This window comes from Dendrobates tinctorius, unplaced genomic scaffold (assembly GCF_039654945.1).
Source record: "Dendrobates tinctorius isolate UK_male_01 unplaced genomic scaffold, ASM3965494v1 ptg000251l, whole genome shotgun sequence".
NCBI classification, from domain to species: domain Eukaryota; kingdom Metazoa; phylum Chordata; class Amphibia; order Anura; family Dendrobatidae; genus Dendrobates; species Dendrobates tinctorius.
Window position 1 is genome coordinate 2173693 of NW_027361918.1, and position 23625 is coordinate 2197317.

Below are 23625 nucleotides of genomic sequence, written 5' to 3' on the forward strand. Positions count from 1 at the left end.
TCTAATCATCTCTGTAGTGAGACAGCTAGAATGGAGTTACTGTACAGAGGACGTCCTTATAGTCAGTGCTGTGTGCACAGAAATCATGGACCTCACTGCAGTAACTCCGATCTACTCATCTCTGTAGTGAGACAGCTAGAATGGAGTTGCTGTACAGAGGACATCCTTATAGACAGTGCTGTGTGCACAGAAATCATGGACCTCAGTGCAGTAACTCTGATCTAATCATCTCTGTAGTGAGACAGCTAGAATGGAGTTACTGTACAGAGGACATCCTTATAGACAGTGCTGTGTGCACAGAAATCATGGACCTCAGTGCAGTAACTCCGATCTAGTCATCTCTGTAGTGTTGTAAAAAGGAGACGGGCAATTAGGCTTCTTTACAGGAGGTGAGAGGACACACGGACCTCCTAAATAGACTACTGGATCTCCTAATGAATCCCTGAGCGGGAAGAAACACGTCGGGAGGTGGTCTTCTGACCCACTACTATACCCCTTGTTTTGCTTAAGAATGGACGGTTACTGGAGGCATACATCGGTCTCTACGTCCCGATGGGCTGAAGTGCATGGGTGGTTTTTAGTTTGGACATCTGCTAGACCATGGGTGAGAGAGATCCATTTATTGCATAGCAGCTAATGGATAAATGGTTCCTCACCCTTATTAGGACTGTAGCTCTATACCACATTTTGCTTTTTGATAAACACATGGCCTACCTGCACTTTTCACACTTTGTGAGGGTGGAAAAAATTTAGCCCCTCTGTTGTTTTAATGGGTAATGAGAGCTACTTCTTGGTGTACAATCCATTCCACAGTGTTTTCAGTGCTATGTATTGTATGTCTATGTCCTGCAATAATAAAAGTTATAATTTATGTTTTCGACATTTCCTCACTGCTATCATCCCCACCTTCCCTATGCGGCCTCTCATCCCCACCTTCCCTGATTTCACCTAATTTTATGTTTTTCTGTAATAATCTTTTTTGATGGAAGAATCCAAAATAAACCACTACATTTTTTTTATAAGAACATCGTCATATTTTAGAGTATCACATCTGGTAACAAGTCCTGAATAATATACAAGAATATGTATTTTTAACACACAGCCCTGCTCTCTTCCTCCACAGCCCTGCTCTCCCCCTCCACATCCCCGTTCTCTTCCTTCACAGCCCCACTCTCCCGCTCCACATCCCTGCTCTCTTCCTCCACAGCCCCGCTCTCTTCCTTCAGCCTCGCTCTCCCCTTCCACAGCCCCACTGTCTTCCTCCACAGCCCTGCTCTCTCCCTCCACAGCCCTGCTCTCCCGCTCTCTCCCTCCACAGCCCTGCTGTCTTCCTCCACAGCCCTGCTGTCTTCCTCCACAGCCCTGCTCTCTCCCTCCACAGCCCTGCTCTCCCACTCTCTCCCTCCACAGCCCTGCTGTCTTCCTCCACAGCCCTGCTCTCCTGCTCTCCTCCTCCACAGCCCCGCTCTCTCCCTCCACAGCCCCGCTCTCTTCCTTCAGCCTCGCTCTCCCCTTCCACAGCCCCACTGTCTTCCTCCACAGCCCTGCTCTCCTGCTCTCTCCCTCCACAGCCCTGCTCTCCCGCTCTCTCCCTCCACAGCCCTGCTGTCTTCCTCCACAGCCCTGCTCTCTCCCTCCACAGCCCTGCTCTCCCGCTCTCTCCCTCAACAGCCCCGCTGTCTTGCTCCACAGCGTCAGCCCCGCTCTCCATGCACCACGCGCGGTGACGCCGGGACCAGGAGAGAGCTGCGCAGGTTGTTTGGCCGGAGTGGGCGGAGCTAGCGTGGAGCTGCAGTGCGTGTGATTGGGTGGCCTGCGGGGGGCATGGCCTAGCGCTGTAGTAGGCCACAGTAGAAGCCGGGGACTAAATTTAGACCGGGAAGCTGAAGGGTAAAGGGGGGATAGCGCGGTTGGCGACGGAGAGTGCTGAGCCAGGAAAGGGCTGGGAGGCCCCTGTCCTAAAGACTGTCTTCCTCTACAGCCCCGCTCTCCATGCACTGTCCTGCTGTAGCCGTCCTCAGCCCTGCTCTCCTTCCGTGTCCCACTCTGATGCTTTGTGATTGGTTGGTGATACACACACATATATATATATAAAAATGAATGTATGTAATTATTATCTTTCACTAGCACCAGTGAATCAGAGTGCTGCCAGCCCAGTATTACTGACACAAGGTACTCATATACAGGTGCTTCTCACAAAAGTAGAATAAAGTTAATTTATTTCAGTTCTTCAAAGCAGAAAGTAAAACTCCTATATTATATTGGGTTATCATTGGCTGTAAGCCATAATCATCAACATTAACAGAAATATACACACGAAATAGATCACTCTGTGTGTAATGACTCTATAGAATATAGGAGTCACTTTTTGTTTTGAAGAACTGAAATAAATTCACTTTTTGATGATATTCTAATTTTGTGAGAAGCAGCTGTTGATAACTGTCAGCTCTACAGGTTTGGATGGCAGCTTTTTCTCCTGTCACATACACAGGGGCACTTCGCCAAATGTCCTTGGGCTGTCTATTAGAGAGCAGATGTCAGGCTACTGTGGCGGTAGCTTATCTTCAGAGAGAACAAGAGGATCAACCAGTGGGATGCAGCAGCAAGAAAGGCAAATGCAATTCTAGGATGTATTAACAGAAGCATACAGTCTAGATCACGTGAAGTCATTATTTCCCTCTACTCCTCTTTGGTCAGACCTCATCTGGAATATTGTGTCCAGTTTTGGGCACCACATTTTAAAAAAGACATCAACAAACTGGAGCAAGTTCAGAAAAGAGCGACCAGAATGGTGACCGGTCTGCAAACCCTGTCTTATGAGGAAAGGTTGCAGGATTTGGGAATGTTTAGTTTGCAAAAGAGAAGACTGAGAGGAGACTTAATAGCTGTCGACAAATATCTAAAGGGCTGTCACATTGTAGAAGGATCAACTTTATTCTCATTTGCACAAGGAAAGACTAGAAGCAATGGGATGAAACTGAATGGGAGGAGACACAGATTAGATATTAGAAAAAACTTTTTGACAGTGATCAATGAGTGGAACAAGCTGCCACGAGAAGTGGTGAGTTCTCCAATGGAAGTCTTCAAACAGAGGCTGGACAGACACCTGACTGGGATGATTTAGCGAATCCTGCTTTGAGCAGGGGGTTGGACCAGATGGCCCAGGAGGTCCCTTCCAACTCTACGATTCTATGATTCACTGGAATTCCAAAAGGCAGGATCCTTCCCTTCACTCACATAAAGGATGGAAGGAAAGTTGAGAGACCCCATACACATCAGATTGTGGCTGAATCTGCTGACTTTAGCCTTATGTGCATGGAAACCTTTGTGTTACCACTAGAATAGACAGGGTGTGCACAGAAATCATGGACCTCAGTGCAGTAACTCCGATCTATTCATCTCTGTAGTGAGACAGCTAGAATGGAGTTACTGTACAGAGGACGTCCTTATAGACAGTGCTGTGTGCACAGAAATCATGGACCTCAGTGCAGTAACTCTTCTGTAGTGAGAGAGGTAGAATGGAGTTACTGTACAGAGGACGTCCTTATAGACAGTGCTGTGTGCACAGAAATCATGGACCTCAGTGCAGTAACTCCGATCTACTCATCTCTGTAGTGAGACAGCTAGAATGGAGTTACTGTACAGAGGACGTCCTTATAGACAGTGCTGTGTGCACAGAAATCATGGACCTCAGTGCAGTAACTCTGATCGTCATCTCTGTAGTGAGACAGCTAGAATGTAGTTACTGTACAGAGGACGTCCTTATAGTCAGTGCTGTGTGCACAGAAATCATGGACCTCAGTGCAGTAACTCCGAAATACTCATCTCTGTAGTGAGACAGCTAGAATGGAGTTACTGTACAGAGGACGTCCTTATAGACAGTACTGTGTGCACAGAAATCATGGACCTCAGTGCAGTAACTCCGATTTACTCATCTCTGTAGTGAGACAGCTAGAATGGAGTTACTGTACAGAGGACGTCCTTATAGACAGTGCTATGTGCACAGAAATCATGGACCTCAGTGCAGTAACTCTGATCTAGTCATCTCTGTAGTGAGACAGCTAGAATGTAGTTACTGTACAGGGGACGTCCTTATAGACAGTGCTGTGTGCACAGAAATCATGGACCTCAGTGCAGTAACTCCGATCTACTCATCTCTGTAGTGAGACAGCTAGAATGGAGTTACTGTACAGAGGACGTCCTTATAGACAGTGCTATGTGCACAGAAATCATGGACCTCAGTGCAGTAACTCTGATCTAGTCATCTCTGTAGTGAGACAGCTAGAATGTAGTTACTGTACAGGGGACGTCCTTATAGACAGTGCTGTGTGCACAGAAATCATGGACCTCAGTGCAGTAACTCCGATCTACTCATCTCCGTAGTGAGACAGCTAGAATGTAGTTACTGTACAGAGGACGTCCTTATAGACAGTACTGTGTGCACAGAAATCATGGACTTCAGTGCAGTAACTCCGATCTACTCATCTCTGTAGTGAGACAGCTAGAATGGAGTTACTGTACAGAGGACGTCCTTATAGACAGTGCTGTGTGCACAGAAATCATGGACCTCAGTGCAGTAACTCTGATCGTCATCTCTGTATTGAGACAGCTAGAATGTAGTTACTGTACAGAGGACGTCCTTATAGACAGTACTGTGTGCACAGAAATCATGGACCTCAGTGCAGTAACTCCGATCTACTCATCTCTGTAGTGAGACAGCTAGAATGGAGTTACTGTACAGAGGACGTCCTTATAGTCAGTGCTGTGTGCACAGAAATCATGGACCTCAGTGCAGTAACTCCGATCTACTCATCTCTGTAGTGAGACAGCTAGAATGGAGTTACTGTACAGAGGACGTCCTTATAGTCAGTGCTGTGTGCACAGAAATCATGGACCTCAGTGCAGTAACTCCGATCTACTCACCTCTGTAGTGAGACAGCTAGAATGGAGTTACTGTACAGAGGACGTCCTTATAGACAGTACTGTGTGCACAGAAATCATAGACCTCAGTGCAGTAACTCTGATCTAGTCATCTCTGTAGTGAGACAGCTAGAATGGAGTTACTGTACAGAGGACGTCCTTATAGACAGTACTGTGTGCACAGAAATCATGGACCTCAGTGCAGTAACTCCGATTTACTCATCTCTGTAGTGAGACAGCTAGAATGGAGTTACTGTACAGAGGACGTCCTTATAGACAGTACTGTGTGCACAGAAATCATAGACCTCAGTGCAGTAACTCTGATCTAGTCATCTCTGTAGTGAGACAGCTAGAATGGAGTTACTGTACAGAGGACGTCCTTATAGACAGTACTGTGTGCACAGAAATCATGGACCTCAGTGCAGTAACTCCGATCTACTCATCTCTGTAGTGAGACAGCTAGAATGGAGTTACTGTACAGAGGACGTCCTTATAGACAGTACTGTGTGCACAGAAATCATGGACCTCAGTGCAGTAACTCCGATTTACTCATCTCTGTAGTGAGACAGCTAGAATGGAGTTACTGTACAGAGGACGTCCTTATAGACAGTGCTATGTGCACAGAAATCATGGACCTCAGTGCAGTAACTCCGATCTACTCATCTCTGTAGTGAGACAGCTAGAATGGAGTTACTGTACAGAGGACGTCCTTATAGACAGTGCTGTGTGCACAGAAATCATGGACCTCAGTGCAGTAACTCCGATCTACTCATCTCTGTAGTGAGAGAGCTAGAATGGAGTTAGTGTACAGAGGACGTCCTTATAGACAGTGCTGTGTGCACAGAAATCATGGACCTCAGTGCAGTAACTCCGATCTACTCATCTCCGTAGTGAGACAGCTAGAATGGAGTTACTGTACAGAGGACGTCCTTATAGTCAGTGCTGTGTGCACAGAAATCATGGACCTCAGTGCAGTAACTCTGATCTAGTCATCTCTGTAGTGAGACAGCTAGAATGTAGTTACTGTACAGGGGACGTCCTTATAGACAGTGCTGTGTGCACAGAAATCATGGACCTCAGTGCAGTAACTCCGATCTACTCATCTCCGTAGTGAGACAGCTAGAATGGAGTTACTGTACAGAGGACGTCCTTATAGACAGTCCTGTGTGCACAGAAATCATGGACCTCAGTGCAGTAACTCCGATCTACTCATCTCTGTAGTGAGACAGCTGGAATGGAGTTACTGTACAGAGGACGTCCTTATAGACAGTGCTGTGTGCACAGAAATCATGGACCTCAGTGCAGTAACTCCGATCTAGTCATCTCTGTAGTGTTGTAAAAAGGAGACGGGCAATTAGGCTTCTTTACAGGAGGTGAGAGGACACACGGACCTCCTAGACTACTGGATCTCCTGATGAATCCCTGAGCGGGAAGAAACACGTCGGGAGGTGGTCTTCTGACCCACTACTATACCCCTTGTTTTGCTTAAGAATGGACGGTTACTGGAGGCATACATCGGTCTCTACGTCCCGATGGGCTGAAGTGCATGGGTGGTTTTTAGTTTGGACATCTGCTAGACCATGGGTGAGAGAGATCCATTTATTGCATAGCAGCTAATGGATAAATGGTTCCTCACCCTTATTAGGACTGTAGCTCTATACCACATTTTGCTTTCTGATAAACACATGGCCTACCTGCACTTTTCACACTTTGTGAGGGTGGAAAAAATTTAGCCCCTCTGTTGTTTTAATGGGTAATGAGAGCTACTTCTTGGTGTACAATCCATTCCACAGTGTTTTCAGTGCTATGTATTGTATGTCTATGTCCTGCAATAATAAAAGTTATAATTTATGTTTTCGACATTTCCTCACTGCTATCATCCCCACCTTCCCTATGCGGCCTCTCATCCCCACCTTCCCTGATTTCACCTAATTTTATGTTTTTCTGTAATAATCTTTTTTGATGGAAGAATCCAAAATAAACCACTACATTTTTTTTATAAGAACATCGTCATATTTTAGAGTATCACATCTGGTAACAAGTCCTGAATAATATACAAGAATATGTATTTTTAACACACAGCCCTGCTCTCTTCCTCCACAGCCCTGCTCTCCCCCTCCACATCCCCGTTCTCTTCCTTCACAGCCCCACTCTCCCGCTCCACATCCCTGCTCTCTTCCTCCACAGCCCCGCTCTCTTCCTTCAGCCTCGCTCTCCCCTTCCACAGCCCCACTGTCTTCCTCCACAGCCCTGCTCTCTCCCTCCACAGCCCTGCTCTCCCGCTCTCTCCCTCCACAGCCCTGCTGTCTTCCTCCACAGCCCTGCTCTCTCCCTCCACAGCCCTGCTCTCCCACTCTCTCCCTCCACAGCCCTGCTGTCTTCCTCCACAGCCCTGCTCTCCTCCTCCACATCCCTGCTCTCTTCCTCCACAGCCCCGCTCTCTTCCTTCAGCCTTGCTCTCTTCCTTCAGCCTCGCTCTCCCCTTCCACAGCCCCACTGTCTTCCTCCACAGCCCTGCTCTCTCCCTCCACAGCCCTGCTCTCTCCCTCCACAGCCCTGCTCTCCCGCTCTCTCCCTCCACAGCCCTGCTGTCTTCCTCCACAGCCCTGCTCTCTCCCTCCACAGCCCTGCTCTCCCACTCTCTCCCTCCACAGCCCTGCTGTCTTCCTCCACAGCCCTGCTCTCCTGCTCTCTTCCTCCACAGCCCCGCTCTCTCCCTCCACAGCCCCGCTCTCTTCCTTCAGCCTCGCTCTCTTCCTTCAGCCTCGCTCTCCCCTTCCACAGCCCCACTGTCTTCCTCCACAGCCCTGCTCTCCTGCTCTCTCCCTCCACAGCCCTGCTCTCCCGCTCTCTCCCTCCACAGCCCTGCTCTCTCCCTCCACAGCCCTGCTCTCCCGCTCTCTCCCTCAACAGCCCCGCTGTCTTGCTCCACAGCGTCAGCCCCGCTCTCCATGCACCACGCGCGGTGACGCCGGGACCAGGAGAGAGCTGCGCAGGTTGTTTGGCCGGAGTGGGCGGAGCTAGAGTGGAGCTGCAGTGCGTGTGATTGGGTGGCCTGCGGGGGGCATGGCCTAGCGCTGTAGTAGGCCACAGTAGAAGCCGGGGACTAAGTTTAGACCGGGAAGCTGAAGGGTAAAGGGGGGATAGCGCGGTTGGCGACGGAGAGTGCTGACTGAGCCAGGAAAGGGCTGGGAGGCCCCTGTCCTAAAGACTGTCTTCCTCTACAGCCCCGCTCTCCATGCACTGTCCTGCTGTAGCCGTCCTCAGCCCTGCTCTCCTTCCGTGTCCCACTCTGATGCTTTGTGATTGGTTGGTGATACACACACACATATATATATATATATATATATAAAAATGAATGTATGTAATTATTATCTTTCACTAGCACCAGTGAATCAGAGTGCTGCCAGCCCAGTATTACTGACACAAGGTACTCATATACAGGTGCTTCTCACAAAAGTAGAATAAAGTTAATTTATTTCAGTTCTTCAAAGCAGAAAGTAAAACTCCTATATTATATTGGGTTATCATTGGCTGTAAGCCATAATCATCAACATTAACAGAAATATACACACGAAATAGATCACTCTGTGTGTAATGACTCTATAGAATATAGGAGTCACTTTTTGTTTTGAAGAACTGAAATAAATTCATTTTTTGATGATATTCTAATTTTGTGAGAAGCAGCTGTTGATAACTGTCAGCTCTACAGGTTTGGATGGCAGCTTTTTCTCCTGTCACATACACAGGGGCACTTCGCCAAATGTCCTTGGGCTGTCTATTAGAGAGCAGATGTCAGGCTACTGTGGCGGTAGCTTATCTTCAGAGAGAACAAGAGGATCAACCAGTGGGATGCAGCAGCAAGAAAGGCAAATGCAATTCTAGGATGTATTAACAGAAGCATACAGTCTAGATCACGTGAAGTCATTATTTCCCTCAACTCCTCTTTGGTCAGACCTCATCTGGAATTTTGTGTCCAGTTTTGGGTGCCACATTTTAAAAAAGACATCAACAAACTGGAGCAAGTTCAGAAAAGAGCGACCAGAATGGTGACCGGTCTGCAAACCCTGTCTTATGAGGAAAGGTTGCAGGATTTGGGATTGTTTAGTTTGCAAAAGAGAAGACTGAGAGGAGACTTAATAGCTGTCTACAAATATCTAAAGGGCTGTCACATTGTAGAAGGATCAACTTTATTCTCATTTGCACAAGGAAAGACTAGAAGCAATGGGATGAAACTGAATGGGAGACACAGATTAGATATTAGAAAAAACTTTTTGACAGTGATCAATGAGTGGAACAAGCTGCCACGAGAAGTGGTGAGTTCTCCTCCAATGGAAGTCTTCAAACAGAGGCTGGACAGACACCTGACTGGGATGATTTAGCGAATCCTGCTTTGAGCAGGGGGTTGGACCAGATGGCCCAGGAGGTCCCTTCCAACTCTACGATTCTATGATTCACTGGAATTCCAAAAGGCAGGATCCTTCCCTTCACTCACATAAAGGATGGAAGGAAAGTTGAGAGACCCCATACACATCAGATTGTGGCTGAATCTGCTGACTTTAGCCTTATGTGCATGGAAACCTTTGTGTTACCACTAGAATAGACAGGGTGTGCACAGAAATCATGGACCTCAGTGCAGTAACTCCGATCTATTCATCTCTGTAGTGAGACAGCTAGAATGGAGTTACTGTACAGAGGACGTCCTTATAGACAGTGCTGTGTGCACAGTAATCATGGACCTCAGTGCAGTAACTCCGATCTACTCATCTCTGTAGTGAGACAGCTAGAATGGAGTTACTGTACAGAGGACGTCCTTATAGACAGTACTGTGTGCACAGAAATCATGGACCTCAGTGCAGTAACTCTTCTGTAGTGAGAGGTAGAATGGAGTTACTGTACAGAGGACGTCCTTATAGACAGTGCTGTGTGCACAGAAATCATGGACCTCAGTGCAGTAACTCCGATCTACTCATCTCTGTAGTGAGACAGCTAGAATGTAGTTACTGTACAGAGGACGTCCTTATAGTCAGTGCTGTGTGCACAGAAATCATGGACCTCAGTGCAGTAACTCCGAAATACTCATCTCCGTAGTGAGACAGCTAGAATGGAGTTACTGTACAGGGGACGTCCTTATAGACAGTGCTGTGTGCACAGAAATCATGGACCTCAGTGCAGTAACTCCGATCTACTCATCTCTGTAGTGAGACAGCTAGAATGGAGTTACTGTACAGGGGACGTCCTTATAGACAGTGCTGTGTGCACAGAAATCATGGACCTCAGTGCAGTAACTCCGATCTACTCATCTCTGTAGTGAGACAGCTAGAATGGAGTTACTGTACAGGGGACGTCCTTATAGACAGTGCTGTGTGCACAGAAATCATGGACCTCAGTGCAGTAACTCCGATCTACTCATCTCCGTAGTGAGACAGCTAGAATGTAGTTACTGTACAGAGGACGTCCTTATAGACAGTACTGTGTGCACAGAAATCATGGACCTCAGTGCAGTAACTCCGATCTACTCATCTCCGTAGTGAGACAGCTAGAATGGAGTTACTGTACAGAGGACGTCCTTATAGTCAGTGCTGTGTGCACAGAAATCATGGACCTCAGTGCAGTAACTCCGATCTACTCATCTCTGTAGTGAGACAGCTAGAATGGAGTTACTGTACAGAGGACGTCCTTATAGTCAGTGCTGTGTGCACAGAAATCATGGACCTCAGTGCAGTAACTCCGATCTACTCATCTCCGTAGTGAGACAGCTAGAATGGAGTTACTGTACAGAGGACGTCCTTATAGTCAGTGCTGTGTGCACAGAAATCATGGACCTCAGTGCAGTAACTCCGATCTACTCATCTCCGTAGTGAGACAGCTAGAATGGAGTTACTGTACAGAGGACGTCCTTATAGTCAGTGCTGTGTGCACAGAAATCATGGACCTCAGTGCAGTAACTCCGATCTACTCATCTCCGTAGTGAGACAGCTAGAATGGAGTTACTGTACAGAGGACGTCCTTATAGACAGTACTGTGTGCACAGAAATCATAGACCTCAGTGCAGTAACTCCGATCTACTCATCTCTGTAGTGAGACAGCTAGAATGGAGTTACTGTACAGAGGACGTCCTTATAGTCAGTGCTGTGTGCACAGAAATCATGGACCTCAGTGCAGTAACTCCGATCTACTCATCTCCGTAGTGAGACAGCTAGAATGGAGTTACTGTACAGAGGACGTCCTTATAGACAGTACTGTGTGCACAGAAATCATGGACCTCAGTGCAGTAACTCCGATCTACTCATCTCTGTAGTGAGACAGCTAGAATGGAGTTACTGTACAGAGGACGTCCTTATAGTCAGTGCTGTGTGCACAGAAATCATGGACCTCAGTGCAGTAACTCCGATCTACTCATCTCCGTAGTGAGACAGCTAGAATGGAGTTACTGTACAGAGGACGTCCTTATAGTCAGTGCTGTGTGCACAGAAATCATGGACCTCAGTGCAGTAACTCTGATCTAGTCATCTCTGTAGTGAGACAGCTAGAATGTAGTTACTGTACAGGGGACGTCCTTATAGACAGTGCTGTGTGCACAGAAATCATGGACCTCAGTGCAGTAACTCCGATCTACTCATCTCCGTAGTGAGACAGCTAGAATGGAGTTACTGTACAGAGGACGTCCTTATAGACAGTCCTGTGTGCACAGAAATCATGGACCTCAGTGCAGTAACTCCGATCTACTCATCTCTGTAGTGAGACAGCTGGAATGGAGTTACTGTACAGAGGACGTCCTTATAGACAGTGCTGTGTGCACAGAAATCATGGACCTCAGTGCAGTAACTCCGATCTAGTCATCTCTGTAGTGTTGTAAAAAGGAGACGGGCAATTAGGCTTCTTTACAGGAGGTGAGAGGACACACGGACCTCCTAGACTACTGGATCTCCTGATGAATCCCTGAGCGGGAAGAAACACGTCGGGAGGTGGTCTTCTGACCCACTACTATACCCCTTGTTTTGCTTAAGAATGGACGGTTACTGGAGGCATACATCGGTCTCTACGTCCCGATGGGCTGAAGTGCATGGGTGGTTTTTAGTTTGGACATCTGCTAGACCATGGGTGAGAGAGATCCATTTATTGCATAGCAGCTAATGGATAAATGGTTCCTCACCCTTATTAGGACTGTAGCTCTATACCACATTTTGCTTTCTGATAAACACATGGCCTACCTGCACTTTTCACACTTTGTGAGGGTGGAAAAAATTTAGCCCCTCTGTTGTTTTAATGGGTAATGAGAGCTACTTCTTGGTGTACAATCCATTCCACAGTGTTTTCAGTGCTATGTATTGTATGTCTATGTCCTGCAATAATAAAAGTTATAATTTATGTTTTCGACATTTCCTCACTGCTATCATCCCCACCTTCCCTATGCGGCCTCTCATCCCCACCTTCCCTGATTTCACCTAATTTTATGTTTTTCTGTAATAATCTTTTTTGATGGAAGAATCCAAAATAAACCACTACATTTTTTTTATAAGAACATCGTCATATTTTAGAGTATCACATCTGGTAACAAGTCCTGAATAATATACAAGAATATGTATTTTTAACACACAGCCCTGCTCTCTTCCTCCACAGCCCTGCTCTCCCCCTCCACATCCCCGTTCTCTTCCTTCACAGCCCCACTCTCCCGCTCCACATCCCTGCTCTTCCTCCACAGCCCCGCTCTCTTCCTTCAGCCTCGCTCTCTTCCTTCAGCCTCGCTCTCCCCTTCCACAGCCCCACTGTCTTCCTCCACAGCCCTGCTCTCTCCCTCCACAGCCCTGCTCTCCCGCTCTCTCCCTCCACAGCCCTGCTGTCTTCCTCCACAGCCCTGCTCTCTCCCTCCACAGCCCTGCTCTCCCACTCTCTCCCTCCACAGCCCTGCTGTCTTCCTCCACAGCCCTGCTCTCCTGCTCTCTTCCTCCACAGCCCCGCTCTCTCCCTCCACAGCCCCGCTCTCTTCCTTCTGCCTCGCTCTCTTCCTTCAGCCTCGCTCTCCCCTTCCACAGCCCCACTGTCTTCCTCCACAGCCCTGCTCTCCCCCTCCACAGCCCTGCTCTCCCGCTCTCTCCCTCCACAGCCCTGCTCTCCCGCTCTCTCCCTCAACAGCCCCGCTGTCTTGCTCCACAGCGTCAGCCCCGCTCTCCATGCACCACGCGCGGTGACGCCGGGACCAGGAGAGAGCTGCGCAGGTTGTTTGGCCGGAGTGGGCGGAGCTAGCGTGGAGCTGCAGTGCGTGTGATTGGGTGGCCTGCGGGGGGGCATGGCCTAGCGCTGTAGTAGGCCACAGTAGAAGCCGGGGACTAAATTTAGACCGGGAAGCTGAAGGGTAAAGGGGGGATAGCGCGGTTGGCGACGGAGAGTGCTGACTGAGCCAGGAAAGGGCTGGGAGGCCCCTGTCCTAAAGACTGTCTTCCTCTACAGCCCCGCTCTCCATGCACTGTCCTGCTGTAGCCGTCCTCAGCCCTGCTCTCCTTCCGTGTCCCACTCTGATGCTTTGTGATTGGTTGGTGATACACACACACACATATATATATATATATAAAAATGAATGTATGTAATTATTATCTTTCACTAGCACCAGTGAATCAGAGTGCTGCCAGCCCAGTATTACTGACACAAGGTACTCATATACAGGTGCTTCTCACAAAAGTAGAATAAAGTTAATTTATTTCAGTTCTTCAAAGCAGAAAGTAAAACTCCTATATTATATTGGGTTATCATTGGCTGTAAGCCATAATCATCAACATTAACAGAAATATACACACGAAATAGATCACTCTGTGTGTAATGACTATAGAATATAGGAGTCACTTTTTGTTTTGAAGAACTGAAATAAATTCACTTTTTGATGATATTCTAATTTTGTGAGAAGCAGCTGTTGATAACTGTCAGCTCTACAGGTTTGGATGGCAGCTTTTTCTCCTGTCACATACACAGGGGCACTTCGCCAAATGTCCTTGGGCTGTCTATTAGAGAGCAGATGTCAGGCTACTGTGGCGGTAGCTTATCTTCAGAGAGAACAAGAGGATCAACCAGTGGGATGCAGCAGCAAGAAAGGCAAATGCAATTCTAGGATGTATTAACAGAAGCATACAGTCTAGATCACGTGAAGTCATTATTTCCCTCTACTCCTCTTTGGTCAGACCTCATCTGGAATATTGTGTCCAGTTTTGGGCACCACATTTTAAAAAAGACATCAACAAACTGGAGCAAGTTCAGAAAAGAGCGACCAGAATGGTGACCGGTCTGCAAACCCTGTCTTATGAGGAAAGGTTGCAGGATTTGGGATTGTTTAGCTTGCAAAAGAGAAGACTGAGAGGAGACTTAATAGCTGTCTACAAATATCTAAAGGGCTGTCACATTGTAGAAGGATCAACTTTATTCTCATTTGCACAAGGAAAGACTAGAAGCAATGGGATGAAACTGAATGGGAGACACAGATTAGATATTAGAAAAAACTTTTTGACAGTGATCAATGAGTGGAACAAGCTGCCACGAGAAGTGGTGAGTTCTCCTCCAATGGAAGTCTTCAAACAGAGGCTGGACAGACACCTGACTGGGATGATTTTGCGAATCCTGCTTTGAGCAGGGGGTTGGACCAGATGGCCCAGGAGGTCCCTTCCAACTCTACGATTCTATGATTCACTGGAATTCCAAAAGGCAGGATCCTTCCCTTCACTCACATAAAGGATGGAAGGAAAGTTGAGAGACCCCATACACATCAGATTGTGGCTGAATCTGCTGACTTTAGCCTTATGTGCATGGAAACCTTTGTGTTACCACTAGAATAGACAGGGTGTGCACAGAAATCATGGACCTCAGTGCAGTAACTCCGATCTATTCATCTCTGTAGTGAGACAGCTAGAATGGAGTTACTGTACAGAGGACGTCCTTATAGACAGTGCTGTGTGCACAGAAATCATGGACCTCAGTGCAGTAACTCCGATCTACTCATCTCTGTAGTGAGACAGCTAGAATGGAGTTACTGTACAGAGGACGTCCTTATAGACAGTGCTGTGTGCACAGAAATCATGGACCTCAGTGCAGTAACTCTTCTGTAGTGAGAGAGGTAGAATGGAGTTACTGTACAGAGGACGTCCTTATAGACAGTGCTGTGTGCACAGTAATCATGGACCTCAGTGCAGTAACTCTGATCTAGTCATCTCTGTAGTGAGACAGCTAGAATGGAGTTACTGTACAGAGGACGTCCTTATAGACAGTGCTGTGTGCACAGTAATCATGGACCTCAGTGCAGTAACTCTGATCTAGTCATCTCTGTAGTGAGACAGCTAGAATGGAGTTACTGTACAGAGGACGTCCTTATAGACAGTGCTGTGTGCACAGTAATCATGGACCTCAGTGCAGTAACTCTGATCTAGTCATCTCTGTAGTGAGAGAGGTAGAATGGAGTTACTGTACAGAGGACGTCCTTATAGACAGTGCTGTGTGCACAGAAATCATGGACTTCAGTGCAGTAACTCTTCTGTAGTGAGAGGTAGAATGGAGTTACTGTACAGAGGACGTCCTTATAGACAGTACTGTGTGCACAGTAATCATGGACCTCAGTGCAGTAACTCTGATCAAGTCATCTCTGTAGTGAGACAGCTAGAATGGAGTTACTGTACAGGGGACGTCCTTATAGACAGTGCTGTGTGCACAGAAATCATGGACCTCAGTGCAGTAACTCCGATCTAGTCATCTCTGTAGTGAGACAGCTAGAATGGAGTTACTGTACAGAGGACGTCCTTATAGACAGTGCTGTGTGCACAGAAATCATGGACCTCAGTGCAGTAACTCCGATCTACTCATCTCTGTAGTGAGAGAGCTAGAATGGAGTTACTGTACAGAGGACGTCCTTATAGACAGTCCTGTGTGCACAGAAATCATGGACCTCAGTGCAGTAACTCCGATCTAGTCATCTCTGTAGTGTTGTAAAAAGGAGACGGGCAATTAGGCTTCTTTACAGGAGGTGAGAGGACACACGGACCTCCTAAATAGACTACTGGATCTCCTGATGAATCCCTGAGTGGGAAGAAACACGTCGGGAGGTGGTCTTCTGACCCACTACTATACCCCTTGTTTTGCTTAAGAATGGACGGTTACTGGAGGCATACATCGGTCTCTACGTCCCGATGGGCTGAAGTGCATGGGTGGTTTTTAGTTTGGACATCTGCTAGACCATGGGTGAGAGAGATCCATTTATTGCATAGCAGCTAATGGATAAATGGTTCCTCACCCTTATTAGGACTGTAGCTCTATACCACATTTTGCTTTTTGAAAAACACATGGCCTACCTGCACTTTTCACACTTTGTGAGGGTGGAAAAAATTTAGCCCCTCTGTTGTTTTAATGGGTAATGAGAGCTACTTCTTGGTGTACAATCCATTCCACAGTGTTTTCAGTGCTATGTATTGTATGTCTATGTCCTGCAATAATAAAAGTTATAATTTATGTTTTCGACATTTCCTCACTGCTATCATCCTTCCCTATGCGGCCCCTCGTCTCCACCTTCCCCGTGCGGCCCCTCGTCTCCACCTTCCCCGTGCGGCCCCTCGTCCCCACCTTCCCCGTGCGGCCCCTCGTCGCCACCTTCCCCGTGCGGCCCCTCGTCGCCACCTTCCCCTTGCGGCCCCTCGTCGCCACCTTCCCCGTGCGGCCCCTCGTCCCCACCTTCCCCGTGCGGCCCCTCGTCCCCACCTTCCCCGTGCGGCCCCTCGTCCCCACCTTCCCCGTGCGGCCCCTCGTCCCCACCTTCCCCGTGCGGCCCCTCTTCTCCACCTTCCCCGTGCGGCCCCTCGTCCCCACCTTCCCCGTGCGGCCCCTCGTCCCCACCTTCCCCGTGCGGCCCCTCGTCCCCACCTTCCCCGTGCGGCCCCTCGTCCCCACCTTCCCCGTGCGGCCCCTCGTCCCCACCTTCCCCGTGCGGCCCCTCGTCCCCACCTTCCCCGTGCGGCCCCTCGTCTCCACCTTCCCCGTGCGGCCCCTCGTCCCCACCTTCCCCGTGCGGCCCCTCGTCCCCACCTTCCCCGTGCGGCCCCTCGTCCCCACCTTCCCCGTGCGGCCCCTCGTCCCCACCTTCCCCGTGCGGCCCCTCGTCCCCACCTTCCCCGTGCGGCCCCTCTTCTCCACCTTCCCCGTGCGGCCCCTCGTCCCCACCTTCCCCGTGCGGCCCCTCGTCCCCACCTTCCCCGTGCGGCCCCTCGTCCCCACCTTCCCCGTGCGGCCCCTCGTCTCCACCTTCCCCGTGCGGCCCCTCGTCCCCACCTTCCCCGTGCGGCCCCTCGTCCCCACCTTCCCCGTGCGGCCCCTCGTCCCCACCTTCCCCGTGCGGCCCCTCGTCCCCACCTCCCCCGTGCGGCCCCTCGTCTCCACCTCCCCCGTGCGGCCCCTCGTCCCCACCTCCCCCGTGCGGCCCCTCGTCCCCACCTTCCCCGTGCGGCCCCTCGTCCCCACCTCCCCCGTGCGGCCCCTCGTCCCCACCTCCCCCGTGCGGCCCCTCGTCCCCACCTTCCCCGTGCGGCCCCTCGTCCCCACCTTCCCCGTGCGGCCCCTCGTCCCCACCTTCCCCGTGCGGCCCCTCGTCTCCACCTTCCCCGTGCGGCCCCTCGTCCCCACCTCCCCCGTGCGGCCCCTCGTCCCCACCTTCCCCGTGCGGCCCCTCGTCCCCACCTCCCCCGTGCGGCCCCTCGTCCCCACCTCCCCCGTGCGGCCCCTCGTCCCCACCTTCCCCGTGCGGCCCCTCGTCCCCACCTTCCCCGTGCGGCCCCTCGTCCCCACCTTCCCCGTGCGGCCCCTCGTCCCCACCTTCCCCGTGCGGCCCCTCGTCCCCACCTCCCCCGTGCGGCCCCTCGTCCCCACCTCCCCCGTGCGGCCCCTCGTCCCCACCTTCCCCGCGCGGCCCCTCGTCCCCACCTTCCCCGCGCGGCCCCTCGTCCCCACCTTCCCCGCGCGGCCCCTCGTCCCCACCTCCCCCGTGCGGCCCCTCGTCCCCACCTTCCCCGTGCGGCCCCTCGTCCCCACCTTCCCCGTGCGGCCCCTCGTCCCCACCTTCCCCGTGCGGCCCCTCGTCCCCACCTCCCCCGTGCGGCCCCTCGTCCCCACCTTCCCCGTGCGGCCCCTCGTCCCCACCTTCCCCGTGCGGCCCCTCGTCCCCACCTTCCCCGTGCGGCCCCTCGTCCCCACCTTCCCCGTGCGGCCCCTCGTCCCCACCTTCCCCGTGCGGCCCCTCGTCCCCACCTTCCCCGTGCGGCCCCTCGTCCCCACCTCCCCCGTGCGGCCCCTCGTCCCCACCTTCCCCGTGCGGCCCCTCGTCCCCACCTCCCCCGTGCGGCCCCTCGTCCCCACCTTCCCCGTGCGGCCCCTCGTCCCCACCTTCCCCGCGCGGCCCCTCGTCCCCACCTTCCCCGCGCGGCCCCTCGTCCCCACCTTCCCCGCGCGGCCCCTCGTCCCCACCTCCCCCGCGCGGCCCCTCGTCCCCACCTTCCCCGCGCGGCCCCTCGTCCCCACCTTCCCCGCGCGGCCCCTCGTCCCCACCTCCCCCGTGCGGCCCCTCGTCCCCACCTTCCCCGTGCGGCCCCTCGTCCCCACCTCCCCCGTGCGGCCCCTCGTCCCCACCTTCCCCGTGCGGCCCCTCGTCCCCACCTTCCCCGTGCGGCCCCTCGTCCCCACCTTCCCCGTGCGGCCCCTCGTCCCCACCTCCCCCGTGCGGCCCCTCGTCCCCACCTTCCCCGTGCGGCCCCTCGTCCCCACCTTCCCCGTGCGGCCCCTCGTCCCCACCTTCCCCGTGCGGCCCCTCGTCCCCACCTTCCCCGTGCGGCCCCTCGTCCCCACCTTCCCCGCGCGGCCCCTCGTCCCCACCTTCCCCGTGCGGCCCCTCGTCCCCACCTCCCCCGTGCGGCCCCTCGTCCCCACCTCCCCCGTGCGGCCCCTCGTCCCCACCTTCCCCGTGCGGCCCCTCGTCCCCACCTTCCCCGTGCGGCCCCTCGTCCCCACCTCCCCCGTGCGGCCCCTCGTCCCCACCTTCCCCGTGCGGCCCCTCGTCCCCACCTTCCCCGTGCGGCCCCTCGTCCCCACCTTCCCCGTGCGGCCCCTCACACTGTACATGACGTCATTTCCTCCTCTCCAGCCGCCTCAGCACAAACGGCTCCACACCTGAGAGAACGAGGCCCCGCCCCTTCCGGTGACGTCTCCTCCATTCCCAGTCGCTCCCGCATGTTGTGCGGTGTCCGCCCCCAGGACGTCTTCCCCCGGCTGCGGCTCTCTGCGGTGTCAGGTGAGGTGACAGCGGCCAGGACTCGGGCGCAGCTCTCACACAGTCTGTGCAGTCATGGCTGCCTCTCTCCTAGTGACAGAGCTGCCGGTCTGGCGGGGAATTGCCCGGTGGGCCCCGGTGGCAGATTAGAAGCGTGTCCGAGTCTCTGCAGCAGGAATGGGGAACCTCAGGCCCCGGGCAGACTCTCAGGGACCGCATTCTTGGGCAGGAGCTGTACTTTGCCACAATCTCATTACTTCTTCCTCTGTGAGCGGAAACTACTGAGCAGCGAGGGGCGATGAAAGATTACAGCATGAAACCAGAGTCAGGACGGAATAAATATCCATATGGCCCTTGGCAGAAAAAAGATTCCACACCCCTGATCTACAGTGTGACGCTCTCCGGCCCCGCTGTGTCCTGCCGGCTGTGTGGTGTGAGTGTGACGCTCTCTGCTCTCCGGCCCCGCTGTGTCCTGCCGGCTGTGTGGTGTGAGTGTGACGCTCTCTGCTCTCCGGCCCCCGCTGTGTCCTGCCGGCTGTGTGGTGTGAGTGTGACGCTCTCTGCTCTCCGGCTCCCGCTGTGTCCTGCCGGCTGTGTGGTGTGAGTGTGACGCTCTCCGGCCCCCGCTGTGTCCTGCCGGCTGTGTGGTGTGAGTGTGACGCTCTCTGCTCTCCGGCCCCCGCTGTGTCCTGCCGGCTGTGTGGTGTGAGTGTGACGCTCTCTGCTCTCCGGCCCCGCTGTGTCCTGCCGACTGTGTGGTGTGAGTGTGACGCTCTCTGCTCTCCGGCCCCCGCTGCGTCCTGCCGGCTGTGTGGTGTGAGTGTGACGCTCTCTGCTCTCCGGCCCCCGCTGTGTCCTGCCGGCTGTGTGGTGTGAGTGTGACGCTCTCTGCTCTCCGGCCCCCGCTGTGTCCTGCCGGCTGTGTGGTGTGAGTGTGACGCTCTCTGCTCTCCGGCTCCCGCTGTGTCCTGCCGGCTGTGTGGTGTGAGTGTGACGCTCTCTGCTCTCCGGCCCCCACTGTGTCCTGCCGGCTGTGTGGTGTGAGTGTGACGCTCTCTGCTCTCCGGCCCCCGCTGTGTCCTGCCGGCTGTGTGGTGTGAGTGTGACGCTCTCTGCTCTCCGGCCCCGCTGTGTCCTGCCGGCTGTGTGGTGTGTGTGACGCTCTCTGCTCTCCGGCCCCCGCTGTGTCCTGCCGGCTGTGTGGTGTGAGTGTGACGCTCTCTGCTCTCCGGCTCCCGCTGTGTCCTGCCGGCTGTGTGGTGTGAGTGTGACGCTCTCTGCTCTCCGGCCCCCGCTGTGTCCTGCTTGCTGTGTGGTGTGAGTGTGACGCTCTCTGCTCTCCGGCCCCCGCTGTGTCCTGCTTGCTGTGTGGTGTGAGTGTGACGCTCTCTGCTCTCCGGCCCCGCTGTGTCCTGCCGGCTGTGTGGTGTGAGTGTGACGCTCTCTGCTCTCCGGCCCCCGCTGTGTCCTGCCGGCTGTGTGGTGTGAGTGTGACACTCTGCTCTCTGGCTTCCACTGTGTCCTGCCGGCTGTGTGGTGTGAGTGTGACGCTCTCTGCTCTCCGGCCCCCGCTGTGTCCTGCCGGCTGTGTGGTGTGAGTGTGACACTCTGCTCTCTGGCTTCCACTGTGTCCTGCCGGCTGTGTGGTGTGAGTGTGACACTCTGCTCTCTGGCTTCCACTGTGTCCTGCCGGCTGTGTGGTGTGAGTGTGATACTCTCTCCTCTCTGGCTTCCACTGTGTCCTGCCGGCTGTGTGGTGTGAGTGTGATACTCTCTCCTCTCTGGCTTCCACTGTGTCCTGCTGGCTGTGTGATGAGTAGTCGGTGTCCTGTCTGTGACCTCTCTGCTCTCTGGGCTCCCTCTGTCCTCCCCTGTGTTGTGAGCTGCTGTCTGCTGACCCCCTCCCTGGAAGTGCTGGCTACATGATGATAATACATTTCATCATCGAGAGATGCAGGCTGTGCTGTATACCAATGGGGGTACATTATATTCTATGGGTGAGGCTGTATTATATAATATGGGGGGTTACATTATATTCTATGGGGGGGACTGTATTATAGTCTATTGGGGGCTAGATTATATTGTATGGAGGCTTTATTATACTATGAGGAGGGCTACATAGTATTCTATGGAGGGGCTATATTATACAGTCATGGCCAAAAGTTTTGAGAATGACACAAATATTAATTTTTTACAGAGTCTACTGCTTCATTTTTTCTAATGGCAATTTGCATATACTCCAGAATGTTATAAAGAGTGATCAGCTTAACAGCAATTTCTTGCAAAGTCAATATTTGCCTAGAAAATTAACTTTATCCCCCAAAACACATTTCAACATCATTGCAGCCCTGCCTTAAAAGGACCAGCTAACATCGTTTCAGTGATTGCTCCATTAACACAGGTGTGGGTGTTGATGAGGACAGGGCTGGAGATCAATCTGTCATGATTAAGTAAGAATGACACCACTGGACACTTTAAAAGGAGGCTGGTGCTTGGCATCATTGTTTCTCTTCTGTTAACCATGGTTATCTCTAAAGAAACACGTGCAGTCATCATTGCACTGCACAAAAATGGCCTAACAGGGAAGAGTATCGCAGCTAGAAAGATTGCACCTCAGTCAACAATCTATCGCATCATCAAGAACTTCAAGGAGAGAGGATCCCTTGTTGCCAAAAAGGCTCCAGGGCGCCCAAGAAAGGCCAGGACCGTCTCTTAAAAGTGTTTCAGCTGCGGGATCGGGCTACCAGCAGTGCAGAGCTTGCTCAGGAATGGCAGCAGGCAGGTGTGAGTGCATCTGCACGCACTGTGAGGCGGAGACTCTTGGAGCAAGGCCTGGTCTCAAGGAGGGCAGCAAAGAAGCCACTTCTCTCCAGAAAAAACATCATGGACAGACTGATATTCTGCAAGAGGTACAGGGAGTGGACTGCTGAGGACTGGGGTAAAGTCATTTTCTCTGATGAATCCCCTTTTCGATTGTTTGGGACATCTGGCAAATGGCTTATTCGGAGAAGACCAGGTGAGCGCTACCACCAGTCTTGTCTCATGCCAACTGTCAAGCATCCTGAAACCATTCATGTGTGGGGTTGCTTCTCAGCCAAGGGAATGGGCTGTCTCTCAGTCTTGCCTAAAAACACAGCCATGAATAAAGAATGGTACCAGAATGTCCTCCAAGAGCAACTTCTCCCAACCGTCCAAGAGCAGTTTGGCGATCAACAATGCCTTTTTCAACATGATGGAGCACCTTGCCATAAAGCAAAGGTGATAACTAAATGGCTCAGGGAACAAAACATAGAGATTTTGGGACCATGGCCTGGAAACTCCCCAGATCTTAATCCCATTGAGAACTTGTGGTCAATCATCAAGAGACTGGTGGACAAACAAAAACCTTCAAATTCAGACAAAAGCATTGATTTTGCAAGAATGGACTGCTATCAGTCAGGATTTGATCCAGATGTTGATTGAGAGCATGCCAGGGAGAATTGCTGAGGTCCTGAAGAAGAAGGGTCAACACTGCAAATATTGACTTGCTGCATTAACTCATTCTAACTGTCAATATAACCTTCTGTTACTCATAATATGATTGCAATTATATTTCTGTATGTGATAAAAACATCTGACAAACACACATACCGTGTTTCCCCGAAAGTAGGACCCCCCCGAAAGTAAGACAGGGTGGGGGTTACGGGGGGGGGGTCCTTCAATGTAAGGCCTCCCCCGAATGTAAGGCAGGGTTGGGGGCCGCTGTGAAATGTAAGGCCCTTACCTTTGGGCCGCCGCTGTCCCCCATTGGGTCCCCAGGCTCCAGAGGTGTCCTCAGGTGCAGCTGGGCGGGACCAGCGCTCATGGGGTTAACTCGCCGTGTTAACCCCGCAATCCGCCCAGCTCAACAGCTCATTGGCCGCCCCTGTTCCCCACGTCACCGCCGGCCCCCGGCTCGAGCACTGATTGGTCCAGCAGCTCGGGCTGTAATTGGCCGCCCCAGCCCCACGTCACCGCTGTTTCCCTGCTGATTGGCACAGCGTTCCCTGCAGCACAGGCCTTCCGCACCCACAGCCGCACCGCAGAGGAAAACGTCCAGCATTTAAAAACCAAGTAGGGAAACATGTACTGTATAGGGTATGGGGCTGTGTGCAGTGGGATACGGCACTGTTATGGGGTGTGGGGCTGTGTGCAGTGGGATACGGCACTGTTATGGGGTGTGGGGCTGTGTGCAGTGGGATACGGCACTGTTATGGGGTGTGGGGCTGTGTGCAGTGGGATACGGCACTGTTATGGGGTGTGTGGCTGTGTGCAGTGGGATACGGCACTGTTATGGGGTGTGTGGCTGTGTGCAGTGGGATACGGCACTGTTATGGGGTGTGTGGCTGTGTGCAGTGGGATACGGCACTGTTATGGGGTGTGGGGCTGTGTGCAGTGGGATACGG

The 23625-nt window shown here is 52.3% G+C and overlaps 1 protein-coding gene across 9 annotated transcripts in view; it reads left to right on the forward strand.

Moving 5' to 3' along the window:
• Window positions 1–23625, forward strand: part of LOC141065409 (uncharacterized) — a 585755-nt gene that overhangs the window by 90972 nt on the left and 471158 nt on the right. Inside the window, exon 1 of one of the 9 annotated variants that reach the window (XM_073557879.1) lies at window positions 19253–19634. The exons of the other annotated variants lie outside the window; for them this stretch is intronic. Within the exon in view, the coding sequence (XP_073413980.1) occupies window positions 19500–19634 (135 nt within the window). The 5' untranslated portion in view covers window positions 19253–19499. Of the gene's footprint in view, window positions 1–19252; window positions 19635–23625 lie in introns of those variants that run through there. 9 annotated transcript variants of the gene reach the window in all.